General features: G+C 42.9%; 1 protein-coding gene across 3 annotated transcripts in view; it reads right to left on the minus strand.

Moving 5' to 3' along the window:
• Window positions 1-16,808, minus strand: part of LOC116952159 (atrial natriuretic peptide receptor 1-like) — a 105,797-nt gene extending 88,989 nt beyond the window's left edge. For 2 of the 3 annotated variants that reach the window (XM_032971648.2, XM_032971390.2), the window contains exon 1: window positions 15,578-16,807. In XM_032971648.2, the coding sequence (XP_032827539.2) occupies window positions 15,578-16,334 (757 nt within the window). In that variant the 5' untranslated portion in view covers window positions 16,335-16,807. Of the gene's footprint in view, window positions 1-15,577 lie in introns of all 3 variants that reach the window. The other variant, XM_076065442.1, reaches the window with a different exon arrangement.
• Window positions 16,809-17,705: the final 897 nt, after the last annotated feature.

Consider the following 17,705-nt stretch of genomic DNA (forward strand, 5'->3'; position numbering starts at 1 on the left):
TGGTCTGAATCTGATAGTTGAGAAAAAGAAAATAATGTCATCAGAGGTCAGCTGGGGGATTGTGAATGTTACTGAAATAGCAAGCCTGAAAGTCAATATAAATCACTCAACTTGATATTAATATTGTTTTATAAAACATTATTTATATATCATTAAGTGATACAGTATATGCCTCATTGTTGTGGTAAAGCGTGGGGTTGTTAATTGTACCCATGCATTCTCTCGTCCAATTTAATAACAGCTGCTCAACCAAGCCTCAAGAGGATGAGGCTCAGGCAAGTACCACATGATGCCATGTTGCTGACGATGTTCGTTAATGTAATGTGCATCTTCTATGCAAAGTCTTGCAGATATGTTCATTGCAGATTTAAATTCATGTTTATTCAATTCAGTCGTAACATTCCTCCACCTGCATATATGCACCACTTTGTCAATCTACTGCTGGATAAAGGCCTCTTCACACTGTGCCAGTTATGAGAGGGGTTATGACGGGATAGGGTGGAGTGGAGGTGGGGGTGGTAGGTGGTTAGGACCGGTTCAAATACCACGAGTCACTGGGCACTTAACCACTGTGCCACTGCTCCCCATTGCTTCTCATAACAAACCATATATTATGTACACTGACCAAGTGTGTTAGTCCACACACAACAACAAGAAAACTGCCCACGTAATTTACGTGGAAGTTTTCCATATTTACTTGCTGGACTGAAGATGAAAAACCACAAAATTCATATGTACAAATATCCTACGCAGATATTATCTTGTTTTCATGTACAACGCACAGAATGCAACATTATTTGAATTTATCTAGTGAGATCAAAATACACAGCAATTGTAGAGATATGACTAAAATGTGCAGGTGTGGCATGGTTAAATTCCTTGATAATGAGGTAGTCATTTGATGTACATTATCTGATTGCAGACAAACATAATTGGACGTCTGTTGTATTGAATCCCTGTTTTCGAACTCTTGCTCATGAATAATTTGTAAAAGCTACAGGTTGCTGCATTGGGAATTAAAATCTCATACATTTAAATAACAGGTCAATATATGAATCAGGAAAATAATCGGTGTGTATGTATTCCACACGGTTTAAATATTTTGTCAGTTTGACCATGTGAAATATGTTTTATATCAGAGTTTAATTACGTATACAATTATCTTTATCTAAACATTTACCCATATTAAATATTGTCGATGATGCACTGATACCTACACATATCTTAATGCGTATTCAGAAAATATACACGCACAATTGTCAATGTTAACATATTAAGTTTATCTGATTTTATAATCATACCATTTACATTTATATTCTCAAAATAAACCATATACACTGTAAACGTTCATTTAAAATGTATCTGAGTGAGAGAGCAAACTAATGTGTAAATATAAATATTTGTTTTTCAGTCGCACACATCTCCTTTATTATTGCCCAACATGTAAATATTAAAATAAGCTTAAACGTCCAGTATTTCAAGCTTTTCATACATTTTCTGAACAACTTTGTAAAACGTTATGCTTTAAAATCTAAGAATCACAGCGAAACAGGTTATTCATTCACTTTAAAAAGACTGAAAGAAAATACCAACTGACCAACCAATCATAAAAGTTGTCATGCAATCGTTTAATATATATTGCAAAATCCATACATTTAAACTAATATCTTTGCAGGCGTACTCTTTTCCCCAGCTCTTCAGTATTCAATGCCTTTTACAAATTACTTCTCCCCCTGCTTAAATAAAAATTCTCAACCACTCAATTTAGTTTTGTTGTCTCCATTCTAAGGCTGTCTAATCGCAGTTTATCATACCTTCAGGACCTCGTCTAATACATTTGTCCGACTACTATCTATAAAGTAATTGTTTTCTACTCTTACAAGATTATATATATAATTTTTAAATGTCCCTTTAATATTTTGCATGCTCTCACGCAATGACACATTGTTTGAATGCATTGACACCCTTCTCCCCCACTGTTTCTGCACCCCAAATTCCATTGCTGACAGCCACAAGGGGAGCTACAATTTGTGCCCACCGCCACCACCACACCACAACCACCGGCCCTCTGACAGGATAGTGGATCTCGCGCAGTCATTCCAAAATATTGAAAGCCCTGTTGTACCACCCCCCCCCCCCCCTCTTAGAGAATTCTATTTCATCTGCCTACTTCTGTCAATCAGTACTATCATGAGCCAATCTACCTCTGTTACCCATCCTGCTCTTCATCAGTAGCCATCCCTAATTGGAAGTTCCTTCAACGTAGCTGCTGTTTAAATGCCCCCTGCCCCCCAAATATTTGTTATAATCTACCGACTTTTTTATGGCACCCATTAGAATTCCAAACCTGCCCCTACACATCTTCCTCGATTTTATCCCAGATGTACTCTGACTTGTGCACCAACTAAGTTATGATGTGAACCGTTATTTTACAGCCATTTGCAGACCTCCCCTCCCCCTTGTCATCATAAGAAGTCATCTGGAAGTGATGAGGGCTAATGTGGGCAAATGTAGGGATAAATACCTCTAATGTATACCAACTATGATAAATGAAATCCATCTATAAGTACCCCACTGCTTTCGAATGACCCTCTTGCTATTTTCTCAACAGAGAACCAGAGAAGGAAAGTGGTAGCATGGTTGGAGGTTCTCAGATCTGTGGTACACACACACAACATATATTCCAGGGGAAAATGTGGGCATGCACAACCAGAAAGGAAAATTATTCACATTTTCATTGCATATTCTTTGACACAGGTTCAATAAAATATGTAAAGAAAACAGTAAAAACTGGCCGAACTGAGGAAAAATGTGTACATGATTCCATGCTTAACAGCCCTGCATCACACTCTTTCATTATATAATTGAACCTCAGTGTTGTAGTTCTATATCTATAAATGTATGACCCTGCATTTAGCTATGAGCCAATGATATTCCCAAAAGACCTCGATAATCATAGCACTGGGAAAAGAAGTTGAGCCTGAAGTCGGCCAATGACACACAGAGGAGTGTAGGGTGACCTTGGGTAATGTGTCAGTGCCAAATACAGTACATGTTAGCATGCTATGTTGACAAACATCAGGTTCAAATTATTGTCACCCACTTTGTTCAATGTGCCAAATAAAAAGAGGAATGAGTATTCATGTAAGATACTTATTGTAGTTCTAAGATTATAGATTTTAAAAAATGCATTCACCTATAGCAGCCACACAAAATAATAAGTCATAGGAAGAAGCCCGGAATGTATGCTAGAAATGGGTAACAATAGAGCAAGAAGCCACAAGATTCAGCCAAATTATTGAGAAACATCAGTCAGCTGGTGAAAGCAACTTTTAAGTAGCTGCAAAACAGATGTAATCATAAAGGAAGTTTAAACAATCTTGATTTGAAGCTTTTGTGACTGCAGGAATCCATACTCTGGTTATTTCGGTAAAGTCACGTAGGTAGAAGAAAAATAATAATAGATCACGACGTTTCGATCGACACACAAGCAACCGTCTTCAGGTGGGAGTGAGAAACAGGCTGCTGAAACAAGTCCTTATATATAGAGCCGGGACGGGGAGGGGGGTGCCGCATCGGGCAAGAGGGTGGGGGCTGGAGATTGTGCTGAGGTGGCCATTGTGTTGTGAGAGATTAGCATGTCATTGTTTATTGACGGTATATCCCCCAACTAGAGCGCTGAACAGGGTGAAGGAAAGGCACGGAGAGTATAAAGTTGAAACAGCAGAATAACAGCTTAATGCTGATTAGTAGGAATGTATGATGGAAAAATTGTGTTCCAATGAATAATATAAAATATAGGGTAAAGGACAATTCACGATAACACGTGAAATGCGTATGCAGGCTGAACAAAGACTGGGGTGCGCGGGTAGCATCTAGAAGCATCCAGCAGCATCCCGCCTTGTGTGATGCGACGCTGAGGCAGCCGTACAACCGCTTGTTCCGACTCGCGCGACGTAGTTCTGTTCACTCAGTCGTGTTATATCCGATTCGCATCCGCGTTATAAAATGTGTTCGCTAATACATTAATTGCGTTATATCCGATTCGCGTTATGAAAACACGAGTTATAGGAGAACAGACTGGACTCCTGATGAGACGTTGAAAGAAAGCAGCCAACAGATGTTGGAGGCATTGAATGAGATAATCAAATCTGTTTGGAGAAAATACCTTTTGCCACAGGACTGGAAAGGGCGAGAAGAATATTGGGAAGTTAGGAGATACATCAAAGTGGTTTAGGATGACAGGTATAGTTGTATATTGTCAGCCACTTTGTACAATGTCTTTCATGACTACAGGATATAATTCGTATATATTGCGTACATAAAAGCATGGTAACGCAACGATTATATATAAAATAGTCGAAGTAGAATTAATAGTATTTAGTTTTAACAGACAGGATGAAGAAAACAAGGTTTCATTCTACTCCAGTTAAAATACAATATATGCTTCTTATTGATTTGAAGCTTTCGTGACTGCAGGAATCCATACTCTTTGGTTTTTTCGGTAAAGTCACGGAGGTAGAAAATAAAATAAATCACGACGTTTCGGGCGCAACACAAGCGTTCATCATCACGTGGGAAAGCATGGTCTGCTGCTGATGCAGACTTTTTTTTATTTTAGACATGAATATTATTATGCATTGGGGTATTTATTGTTTTAATGATAATCTGCACATCTGAATTATAGGGCAGTTAGATTGACTAATTTGGCCACTTTATGAAACTGTGAAAACATATTTTTTATGAGTATGAGGAGATTAGTTACCAGGTATCAGCATGTAAATAAAATGTACCAAATGAAAACACTGCTGCATTAGAGGCGAGTGTAAGATTAAAGTAACAATATATTAGCTTGCAAGGCAGTATCATAAATAAACTATGATTGAATGTTTTTATTTAAAGCTTTCTTGACTGCAGGGATTCATATGCTTGGTTATTTCGGTTGCCCTTCTATGTGACTTTACCGAAAGAACCAAGAATATAAACTATGACTGGTTTTATAAAGCTGAAGAAGCAATAAATGCTCAGAACTAAGAGCCTTGCATGTGTGACATATGCAGGGTTAACATTGTAAATTAAAATAAATTACTGCCCCGAGGGCAGTAATTCAATCATAATGTGCACTACTGACAGCATGTATTTAATCCACCCACAAATATCTATACATATCCATATTTTCATTTGACTGGAAGCTTCAGAGAATGCAGCGGGGACTGTACAATTACACAGATTGGAAATGTATACCCGAAAGTCCCAGGTGTCTCGTCTGAATTGTGTAGCCTTGTCCAACAACCAACATATTCCGTGATGGGGGGCCGAGAGGTCTTAACCCTCCTAGTGAACACCATCGCCCCTCCAGCTGCACCCCAGTTCAAGGGAAGCTCCTCAAAGGTGGACAGCAGAGGCCCTGTCTCTTCTAAAAGGAAAGGACGATTATGGAACATGAGAGAAAACACGATCCCCACGCGACGCAGGGCATGCGCATCTGTGGTACTGTTTTAACGGCGTCATTGTCTAATTTAAAGTTATTTCATGATGAATGATAGAATTATGCAAAATAACTTGTACAGAGATTGACTTGAACGCGCGTGAAATGTAAAATATGAGTATACAAGGAGCGACGAATTAAAACATCGGTGATGCCATCTGTAATAAGACGTGACAAACAGACCTTTAGGAACAGATGTCGCAGTGATGCCGAAACTCCGATGAGCAGTGCACCGAACTTTCACTCCACGGTCTGTGTTTGAAATATGACTCGTATGATGGATGCTTCTTGTAAAATATGAATCGTCAGATTTACACTACAGACCCTGTTCCGTGACCCCTTCCGCACTCTCAGAGATGCCGATAATTAATGGTGTGGAGATGTGCCCACAGGACACGAGGTTTAGTGCTAGTGAGTAGACATGCGTTGGGGTGTGATGTACATGTACAATGTTTTCGTTTTAGTGTGTTGTGTGGAGTGCGTACAGCATGGCCAGTGTGTGTGTGTGTGAAGTGTGTGGCGTATGTGGCATGTGTGGTGTTATAGGTGTGTGTGTGCTGTGCTGGGTGTGGAGTACACAAGGCTTGCTTTGTGAGGTGTGGATGGCGAGTTGTTGACTGTACAGAAAATGCGAGTGGTAATTAAAATGATTATTTCCTGACATATAAAGCATTAGCTGATCTCGGTGAGAGATTTTTTTCTTTTCTCCATAGCCTCCTTGAATTGCATTGCGCTCGATCCATTAATGTTCCAATGCGTTAGCCTCTCCTCAGAATAAAAAAAAAACTGATTGTCATGATCCTCTCATTCCAAATCACTCATTCCAAAACGAATCACTGCATTGTCATTAGAAAATTGGTTTCCCCTCAAGTGATTCGTTATTTGTAGAAGCATATATAGGTCACTCCAGCGTCAGGTCTGGTGGGTTATGGTGGATCATCCAATTCAAATCACACATCATAAAGGGCAACCATGGCACCTCAAGATTTAACGCGTTGACCCGGTGAAACAGCATGCCATGTCTCAACTCTCCTCAACCATTTTTATTGCAATTGCACAAGTTTACAATTAGGTCTACATAATGCTCTCCTGTGATGGTGCCTCCATGTTACAAATAATAAACTGCTGTGATTCCATCTCCAATGCAGAAAAATTGAGCCACAAAAGGGTTGAACTCAATATTATCTGGGCGACAGAGATACTCTGTTTAGAGATTACTCTGTTTCATTTATTTGCACAAATCTGGTGAAGCTGTTTCTGGATCTCAATGCTAATGGTCGTGGAATGCATTCCTATATGTTACTCTGGTTCACTTCCGGTTGACGGTCAATATTCTGAGACACCATTTGGGGGAAAGGGTGGTGGGGAGTGATGGAGCAATGGGCACATCTAACGTGAGTGTGGACTGATATCAGAATGGCCCTGGGCAATCCCTTTACCAACAAGCTCTGACCAGCATGGTGAAGCAATGTCAAACAACTGTGATAATCAACACAGTGTGGGGGACACCTTCATTCAGCAGTGGATTAATAAACGGCTGTAAACGATTATTCATATTTATAATACCCTATGAAGAGCAACCACTCTCAGAAATATTTCGATGATGAGATTATATACTTCATTTACATTTCCCTGAGTTGTGAAAATTGGAAGCCATCCGAAGCATGCACCATCTTCAAAACACTAGTTTCTATATTTACACTCTTTTTACCACTTCATAAACATGGAATACAATGGAGCATATATTTCTAATGCGTTTCAAACATAAGAATGGGTTTGTTGCTGAATTATGTTATTTTTCAAATATTGATTTACTTTTCCCATCTCAGATTTCCAAGTTTACGTACTTACAATGTTTTAAACTCCCTTAGCATGGTTGTCTGCGTACGGTGCGAAAGAAGTTCAACATACATACTGATTTGAAATTGGGCAAACGTTCTAATAAATCGTACACATTTTAATTAAACATTAAATCTCCATCGTTGTACCGCTATTTCTGTCAGACCACTGCATTTGTGATCACCCACACACTATGCAGCGAATACGGTAAAACAATTCAGGTGTATATTGGAACTTTGAGTGAGTTTGCACGGCATGTGAGGTGAAGTTTGTAAGTGAGGTACGTGTGCAGGTTGCGTGACTTAAATCGTCAGAGCCGAGGCATTCAGGGAAAGCTATTCCGGCTGATAGGGCAAACACACATTGCTAGGTCTCCTGACAGCTGCGTCCTATTCAAATATGCTTTTCACCAGCTATGTTCCAATGAGTGACCATCGCCTTTATATATAACAACGATAATATTATTACTGATGAGCACTCCTAAATCGGTCAGCGTAGCAACTGCAAGCATTCCTAACTACAAACCTGTCTAAGACGGCGTTAGCCTGAAAACGTCGGTAAGCAGCACATGCCGATGCTTTGATGCCGATTAATGAACCACCGCGCGAATCGCACCTGAAACGTGATTTTTTTTCTTTGCATTCCTGTAGAGCATGAAACCAGGTTATTCATGAATGTGGAAAACAAATAAATTCTATGCTATTTGCCTGAGCGCTTCAACACATCCCCATCTGCCCTTTGCTCTCTGGGCGACCATCTGTGCTGCTCAGCCGTAATTGCCTTCCATGCAGCGCCCACCTTCTGACAGGATGCCTCTGAAGCCAATTAAAACCCTAAAACACTGTGATTATATTGAGAGCTGAAATGCGACAAGAACGCCGTCGTTATTGATAGGAGGAGTACTTTGCGGGCATTGTGTTCATGCTTTTTGCGTAAGTACACTATGCGGTTTCAGGGACAATGTCCCAGGAATGCGTGCTCAGTCAGTGGTCTTTGCATTTGAAAAAGATGTAATTTTGAAATATGTGGTTTATATTGTGGTATGTATATTTTCAGGCATTTTCTATTTTAAACTATGTGTTTGTCTTATATACAAACGTATCGTGGAAAAATGTCAGTTGATTATTGCAATCGCCTTCATTTCAGAATTGCATTTTGTGAATTTCTTAAAACCCCTCTTACCAAGACTAGAGATGTCTACGTGAAAGAATGTGTCTTGGTGTCATACCGTGTCAGTATACAAATACGATCCCACCGAATATCACAGTGGTCAGAGCGCGGGGATTGTAATCGGAAGGTTCCGAGTTCAAGTCAAAGGTTGACTCAGTTCTGAATCCCTCAGGCTTCAATGAAATACTGCTTTGTGAGATGTCGACAGTTTTTTTATATTAACCAAGAGAGAACCCATTACTCGGCAACAGAATATAAGAGACAGCTGTCATTTCCATACCAGTCTCACAATCATGTTCTCAAAGCACTCAAGATAATCCACGTTTGTACGGAATAAAATGACAATATAATGTGTATTGTAAAGCTTTTTCATATTCTCTCAGAATTTCAAGAATATTCTGGCAAAATAATGAAATTAATAAGAGCAGAAATTGAAAAGTTGGAATAATTTTTAATTAACAGTTGTCAGTCTCCTGCATTCATTACTACCACCTCTTCGGTTTCGTTTTCTTATGGTGTCTTCTAAATGTCTTCTGTCGATTAAATTCAATTCAATGTTTATGTGTTCCACAGAAAATCCCATTTATCCATTTGCTCAGATGCTTTCAGTGGTAACGGCCCACAGCCACTAACAAGAGAGTTATCGTTGGGGTGTAGAGGAACCCAGCCAGCAGCCAGCCAGGAATCTCGAAGCAGATATCATTTTTATTAGTCATATGATACACTTTCCCGTGCCTCAGGAATGTGGAATTTCAACATTCCAGAGCTGTAAACCCGCATATGAGTGCAAATCCATATAAGAGTGGAACCATTTTAAATGTAATTTAGAAAACAAATAAAAGGCTACAGTATATACACAGTACATACTGAAAACTTGTATTGCCCTGTGCAGAATATTGGGTAGGTTTCGTTATTTCGTATGCAAATGTTTTCACTACAATATACTGTGTTCGAGTTCTCAACCAGATCCAGTGTACATCTAAAAGACATTTGTCAGAAGACAATGCCTCCTTCATTGTAGTCCTTGCTTCGTTGACAGACTATCCCTGAACTATATTTGTGCCACTTCCATGAGCAATTATTTTCAGAACTAGAAAATCTAATTCCCTGAAGACAACTATGAGCTCCTTCATGAATGCAGAACCCCGGGGGGGGTGAGGGTAGTATCGCTGCGATTTGAGTTTGATTGTCAGCCATGGCTAAGATCAGTAGCGAGAGATATATGAACAAGTCCTGGGCAACCCTTCTTCACTAATCCACACTGACAAGCATGGTGAAGTATGGTAACCAAAAAAACACAACCAAGAACAAACATGGTCTTCATACAGAAGTTATTTGACAAACCGCTGTATATTATGTATTCATTATTTACAGTTGTAGGATACCTTCTCCTGCATGCAACACAATTTCTTTGGGCTTTCCTTGAATATTTTTTTTTATATCTCAATAGACTCTAACATGTTCTTAAAAGAAAGCTAATTTCTACATTCTGTTCCACCGTGTTTGTAATATACAATGTGTGATGTTATGAACAAATAGACAAAATACAACTGTACTAAGTTTTTTTTCTATCTACGTGGCTTTACCGAAAGACCAAAAGAATATGTACTATGGTTAACATTCTATTTATGTTATAAAAATCTAATGTCTAAACGATTTCACACTGAAACTCATCTCTTGATTACAGACCGAAGCTACTGGTAGAAATTATATCTGTCAATGACAGGAGGTTACCCACAGGCTAACTACGTTTCAATTCCTGTAAAGTGATACTCATTTATCAACCCCCACCAAGATTTGAATTTTCAAACTTGAGATTGTAAGTTGAGCACTCTCTTTCGGTAAAGTCACGTAGAAGGGAAACGTGACTTTACCGAAAGAACCAAGAATATGAATCCCTGCAGTCACGAAAGCTTTAAATCACAAACCACTACTTTATATTAAGCATTTCAATTAGAGCAGAGACCTTGTGGGACACGGATCGTGGCTGCTGACGCCTTGAGTTAAGCTGAACAGCGCAAACTTCCCCTGGGTGTTTTTTAGTTATTCCTAATTTCACCAATCAGCTCCATTTACGTTTTATTATTATTTTTATATCTCCGTGACTTTACCGAACAAACCAAAGAATATGAATTCCTGCAGTCACGAAAGTTTTCAGCAAAAATGTAGCTCCATTTTATATTAGAAATTAACCAATCATCTCTATTTTGGTAAGATAAGGTTACAATTAAACGGATATTATATATACATTGAAAAAATATATTTTGCGCTGCTTTTTTTGCACAATGCCCACGACCACAGCCATATCCAAAGTCGCCGTCCATTCACCGCAATGTATGTATGACACATGAAGTGCAATCCCCACTCTCTCTCTCTCTTCACTTTGTCCAAACACGTCCTGCTGTGCAGTCTCTGGTATTCACTCAGTATCTATTGCCCCGTGACTCGCAGATGACAGTGAGGCGAATATCGTCGAGTTGTTTGTGATCTCTCTAAAATGTGTTTTGCCCACTCTCCAAGTAAGGGCACGCCATTTTGAAAAAAGCAACTGGTATTTTTACAATGTGGTATTTTTGGGGATATTTTTTGGGTGTGTTTTATCCTAATCCTTCGAGCACATGTGATTCTCAAGTTACAAGCGAATTAACCGGCAAATGATATTTCAAGCAGATGGTTAAGTAAATCAATCGTATATAAATGATAACATAAACCAATTGTATATTATTGTTATTGATATCAATGATATAGAATGCTTAGGTTTGGTTACAGGCTATAGGAGGAGCAGAGGCGTTTAAACCTCCCGATATGAACCTTATATCTTGCCAGCACAAAACATCACATTCATCTAGTTGAGAAATTACGGGGAGGGGCAGGGTGGGGGTTAATAAGGAGAAAGAGGAAATATCTAAATAAGCATGACTTTAGTAATTGACTACTAACTATGAATCGTTTACAAAGGTTTTCCCTGTGCGTTTTTCAGTTGCACCATTTGATGCAACACACAGTTGTTGGAATTGCAATGAGTTAGAATTTTGCCCAGGATCAGCCCATCATGCTCCTGGGGACAGTAAAGTGGATACACACACCTGATGTGACTGCACCACTTGATGGGATGTTACTGATGGTAATAGTAATTGTTATTTGGGGTGGTGTGGTAGTGCAGTAGTTAGCACATGGATTAGAGCTCAGGTCGCAGCCTCGACTGACATAATTGGTAAATGATATGAGCCAGTCCTGGTTCCCGCCAACCTGCACTGACCAGTAGTGGTCAAATAACCCCCATAATAACTTGCGTGAGTGGCCTTCATCCCTAACCAACAAGTGTAATGGGGCCTTCGATTGACAAACGTATGTTCATCATTATTACAGTGCATATATTGAGAAAAAAATGTTCTCTTTAAATATCCAGCTTAACGATGCATGATGATGATTTTCAATGGTATTTTTTTAAATGCCTTATCCATGAGTTTGAATTTTTTTTAAATGTCATTTAATGACTAGATGACATGGTGAAAGTGCACCACAGAGTTTTCAATGATGGAACTTTTAGACATTATAGATTGCTACTGTAATTGCAATGTCTCACTACAATGATATATAAACCTCTTCAATGGCAACACATCACTTTGTACAGCCCTTCTACATCAAATGAATAACCATTTTAATATCATCTTTTAATAAATGCACGCAAGTCTTCAAGCTGAGACACTAAACTAAGGTGTTGTATGCTCTATTCCGTGGATTCCACTGTGATTATCGAACGACACTCATCATTAGGAGCAAAATTCACGTCTGTAAAAGAAATGCCACTATACTCAAACCCACAGGTCAGTACGAAATTTACCTTCCAGTAACAGTGACTAACATTGGGATGAAGTCAATACACTCATACAATAACAATAATGTTTCAGCCTCTGTCATCGTCAATGCTGGCTGAAAGGCTCTCGTACGCTATGTCGGCTATGGAGTTGTTTGTCCATATTTCACCACACCGGACAGTGTGGGTTGATGGGGGAGACTCACGACAGGTAAAGATACAATTTGCCACGGATGTTAGCCGTGGCAGGGAATCGGATTAATCGAGCAGTGTGCCCACGACTTATCGTAGTAAATCTGGGTGCCGATCCACCCATGTTCAATAAAATTCACAAAAAAACTCAACACGTGTGAAAAATATATATAATACGTGACATTTAAAGCAATGGCCCCTGTTCACAGCACATATGACCACGCATGTTCACATGCATATTCAATGTAATTAAGCCCGTTTTGAAATAGCGTATGAATTGTACGATGCTTGCCTCATTGCCATGACAGGACACTGCCTATTATATTTTTATCGTGTTTTGGGGTGAGGATGTTTCTACGCTTGAACTAAAAAGCTATCGTTGCTCAACTGTGCAGTTACAGCAGAGAGGAACTCATCTCTGATTGTCCATGGCGATGTGGGGGACAAACATTACAGATTCAATTATTTGCGAATAAACTCCACTTATCCACAAACAGATTCCGGATAGTATTAAACACGGATAAACACGGATCATCGGAAGAAGTATTTCCCTATAGCTAGATGAGGCATGCTTTCAAACATGTGGATAGAATGGAATTATACCTTGTGATGAGGATTGTGGCTATGGTGTGTAGTCAAACGTATGCGAGAGAAATAAATACATGATTGGATCATTTATTTTGGTAATAACAACACAAACCCATTTCTGAAAAAAAAAACATGGTCTAATTCAACAACGTGCCCGTGCACATGTTAAGCAACTAATTAGCTGTATTCAACTTTGTTCCAGTGCTCGGCGTTCTGCACGATGTTAGTGAGCACGCTTTGTCTGTTATAATCGCCACCCGTCGGGGAGTCGCTTTACGACCCGTGGATGGAGCCGTACGCAGAGAAGTGCAGAAGAATCCTCAGCCCCAGTGGATCGTGGCACTCCTAGACCCAGTGGCGCAGTGATGCGCGCATTGAAACGGGAAATTTGAGTTAAATTCCTGGCGACGGCTAACATCAGTGGCAAGTAAAATCTGAACCTGTCCTGGGCACCCTCCCCCCCCTTACTAACCCACACTATTCCACAATAGGAGATGTATGGTCAAACAATCCCCACGACCGACATGGCATGGGGGAGGATTTAATCCAGCAGTGGATTGAAAAAGGGCCGTACATTTGCATGATTATCATTAGGAGCGTATTATTATGCTTACATGTGAATGGACGCCGAGCGAAATAGAAAATGTTGCATTGTAATGCGTTGATGATTTGGTACCCAGACAGCACCTTCTCCATTCCTTCAGCACAGGAGTTCGATGTCTCTTAGTTTGACCTATTCCTTGGTTCTCGCCACAACCTTCCTCGCGAAAAGATATAAGCGACGTTCTCCTGTGGTTGCAGTTGGCCCACGGGTTGTCACTCACGTGAACGTGACGTTCCCACCACCTCGCAGCTTCTCGCTACATGTGGCTAAGCCACATCGAGGCACCATGATTCAACGATTACCTGCTTACGTAATTACAAGAACATGTTTTGCATTTCTATGGGTTAAATTATCTATTACGGTAATTTTCCGCAATTTATATGTTACAAAGTGAGAAAACAAATGCTGTTATTCAGTGTATAATTGCCATTTTATACAATACTAGAATTATCGGGGTCGGAGAACGGGGGCGCACTATACCTACGCACTCACCTAAAGAACCTAGAAACCTGAGTTGGATTCCCGGCCACGGGCTACAAAAGTGGCGGCCTCCCTAACCCCCTTTCACCAATCAGTGAGTAGGGAGGTGAAGTAAGGTCAACAACCCCCATCACCATCACGCCATGGGACGACCTTCATCCAGCAGTGGATTGGAATTGGAAAACAAAGGCAGAATTCCACAGGGGAACGATGGCGCAGTGCTTGGCAACACTGCGCAATGAACGCAGCGGAACCTAAGTTTAATACCGGGCCAAGCCAAACATCAATGACAACGGGTACCGTATGCGGATTGCTCCTGCACCCCCCCCTGCCCCTCCACCGATCAGCGTGGCGAAGCACTTTATAGTCAAGCAATCCCCATAGTGAAGCAATCCCCATTGTCCGTACGGCATGAGGAGGCCTTCTTTCAGTGGTTGAAGTAGCATGCGGCTGAAGATGATAATTAGCCTATTTTGCAGGGTGCGATTTGCATGCGTAACAACTGGGCCCACCGTGAAAATGTAAAAGGATGAACGCGCTCGCCAATTCAGCCGCTGTGTACGTCGCCGAGTATCGGTTCTTCCGCAAAAGGCGAGCAAATGATGCGGGTGATTACCAGGCACTAAAAGTGCGCTGCTGTGTGATGTAAATTGGACGCTAAATAGCCCCGTGACTCAATTACAAAGATGACATCTCCGTGCGCTCATGTCAAGGACCAAATCGCTACCTGTTTATAACCGTAACTAAAATGTTAAACTGTTAACACGTTGCACAAGGCTACGTGTGGTTCACTGAATTTCAATATGAAGGGTTATCCGGTTTAACAAAAAAATTATAGTCGGTATGCGCACGCAAAGACACACGGGGTCGGTGTGCACTGCACTGAAGAATCGGCAATGGCGTTGAATATTCGCAAAATGAACAAGTTGTTAGTTGCGTGCAGTTGGATGCGTGAATAATACAATGTGGGTGTACAACAATTTGGTGATACTGCATTGGCAGTGGTCCATAAGCAAAGTTAACAATACACTCAACAGATTCGTCAACAACACTCACTGTCTTATATATTTTAAAAACACAGAATCGGCGACGTTTCAGGCATTCGCCCTTCTCCATGTGTTGTGTTGAGGGTTTTTTTTCTTACGGAACCTGGAAATTCTAAATCGTCTAAGGAGCGGTGACCTGAGTTCAATTGCGGGCCACGGCCAACACCAGTGGCGAGTGTTTTCTAAACCTTCACAAACCCGCCCTGACCAGCAATGAAGTATGGTCAATCAAACCCCCCCTCCCTTAACCGACGCGGGTGGCCTTCATTCAGCAGCGGCCAGACAAGAGTGTGCTGACACTTACGAGTATTACACATATGACCCTGACAATCACAGAAATAAACCATTCTTACTGCGGCCCTTCTTCTTGACCTCCTGGAGGATCTTGCGTCGGTCCACGCCCTCGCTCTCCTTGAATGGGAAGTGCTCGACGGTGATGTTCTCCAACTTGGTGAGCTCCTGGTAGATGCCCTCGGTGGCGAAGAAGCAGGGCCGGTCGTCCGTCTTCTCGTCGTTGAACAGCAGCATGGCCCTCCGCGTCCAGTTGAAGTGCGCGTGCAGTCGCCGCACGTAGCCGCCGAGTTTGCCGTGCGAAGGCCCCGCGCGGGTCACCAGGGCGTACGCTCCCCCTTCCTTGGTGTCGAACCCAGAGGCCGTGGCCCCGGCGGTCAGCAGGGGCACCTTCCAGTGCGTCGTGAACCGCGCCACGGGAGCCGCCGGGTAGACGCAGCCGGGCCCCAGGAACACCGCGGGGTTGTGCTCCAACTTGAGGTCGACGGCGGCGAGCGGCGCGGCCGACTCGGAGCACTGGCCGTGCGCGTCCTCGCTGTTCCCGTACACGGGACGCAGGCGCAACGCGGGCGTGAACGCCTCGGCCGCGCCGTTGACACGCTCGATGGCGAGCTGGATGGCGGGTCCCACCCGCCGCCAGGCCCACGCGTAGCGGGTGTTGTTGAGCGGCAGCAGCACGGCCAGGGTTACGTTGACGGGCTGCTGCTGCGGCTGCTGCTGCGGCTGCGGCTGCTGCTGCGGAGTGTCGAGCTGCCTCGCGGCGCCGACGCCGCCGGCGAGCAGCAGGAGGATGAGGCACGGCGCGCGGAGAGGGGCCATGGCAGCACCACCACCACCACCCAACGGCTGGGGTGAAGGATGTCTTCCCCTCGATGGATGTCGTTCCTCTCTCTGTCTCTCTGTCTCTGTGCGTGTGTGTGTATGTGTGTGTGTGCGCGCTGGGCAGAAGTCGTCTGTCAGTCGCTATCGGCTGCAGGGCGCAGCGCCCGCCGTTCGTTCAAAGGAAGCTCCCGGCAACCACCACCGGACCGCTCCGATGGGTGCGGGATTGAGGGATGAGGCTGAGAGGGGGGAAGGCGGCGGCGGTGGTGGTGGTGGGGGGAACCCAGATTGCGGGCGGGCAAGGAGTGGGTGGGTGGGTGGGGGGTATTTATCGACACGCAAGACTGTTTAAAATATACCCTCCAGGTCAGCCTCCAGTGTCCCTGCAATGGGGCTCGCACTTAATCAGATGCGCTCTTTTGCGCACGTTCTGAGCGCAGCCACGCGTGGCCTGCGGCTCCCGCCCCCACGTCCGTCCCTCTCCAAGCAAGCAGCGGCTCAGCTTCCTCCCCTCCCTCCCAACCTCTCCTCCACACACCACCACCCCCCCCCCCCCGGACGCATTTGCATTCAGTGCGTCCCGCCGAGCCGAAATAGGTAAACAGTGGCGGTCTGCGGGGTGCGGTGGCGGGCCCCCTCCTCCTTCGCCTCCGGCTCGCGCAGCGCTTCGAGCCCCACCGTCGGAGCCGACGGTTCACGCCGCCTCGCTAAAGAAAGCGCAAAACGCCGCTGCCGCGATGGGCACGGTGCAATTTGGGTAAACAAATTAAATAAATAATCGCGACATCCACCATACCGATGCGCGCGTGCACGTGCACGTGCTCCGGCTAAGGTGGGTCTGATGCGACGATGCTGTATATTGTTTAAAAATATAAAAAAAGCAGCAGTCACGTAGCACGATTTTGTAACACGCAGTGTGTGCGCGTGTTTCTCTGCCGCCCAACGCTATTCGAAGCTAATTAGGACTCCTGGCTGCGATGAGCCGAGACATCTTTGCGGGCGCCAAACTGCGGAAAGACATTACCCAGACGTATAGAACATTGATAACGCAACGCACGCGTTGCGCTCGAGAACGTGTTTAATAAAGCGTGTAAGCCTCCGCATCATTCTCACATCACACCAAAACATTTTTGAAAAGTGTAGGAAAACGACGACGAAAATACATTCGTGACCGGATTTCATAAAACACAACTCTTAATGCGTCTTGTGCGCTGATCTCTCTCCACGCGGCCAATTGCAATTGTTCTCGAAGGGCGCCATCATTTGAAATACATTGCAGAGACAATTAAATGTACGTAATGAAATGTCACATTTTAGATTTGTGTCAACATATGCGTTGTCCTTATCTCAGCCTCCCTACATGTTGGC

Source organism: Petromyzon marinus, chromosome 1, assembly GCF_048934315.1.
Source record: "Petromyzon marinus isolate PM22_M1 ecotype Great Lakes invasive population chromosome 1, UKy_Petmar_22M1.pri1.0, whole genome shotgun sequence".
Classification (NCBI taxonomy): domain Eukaryota; kingdom Metazoa; phylum Chordata; class Hyperoartia; order Petromyzontiformes; family Petromyzontidae; genus Petromyzon; species Petromyzon marinus.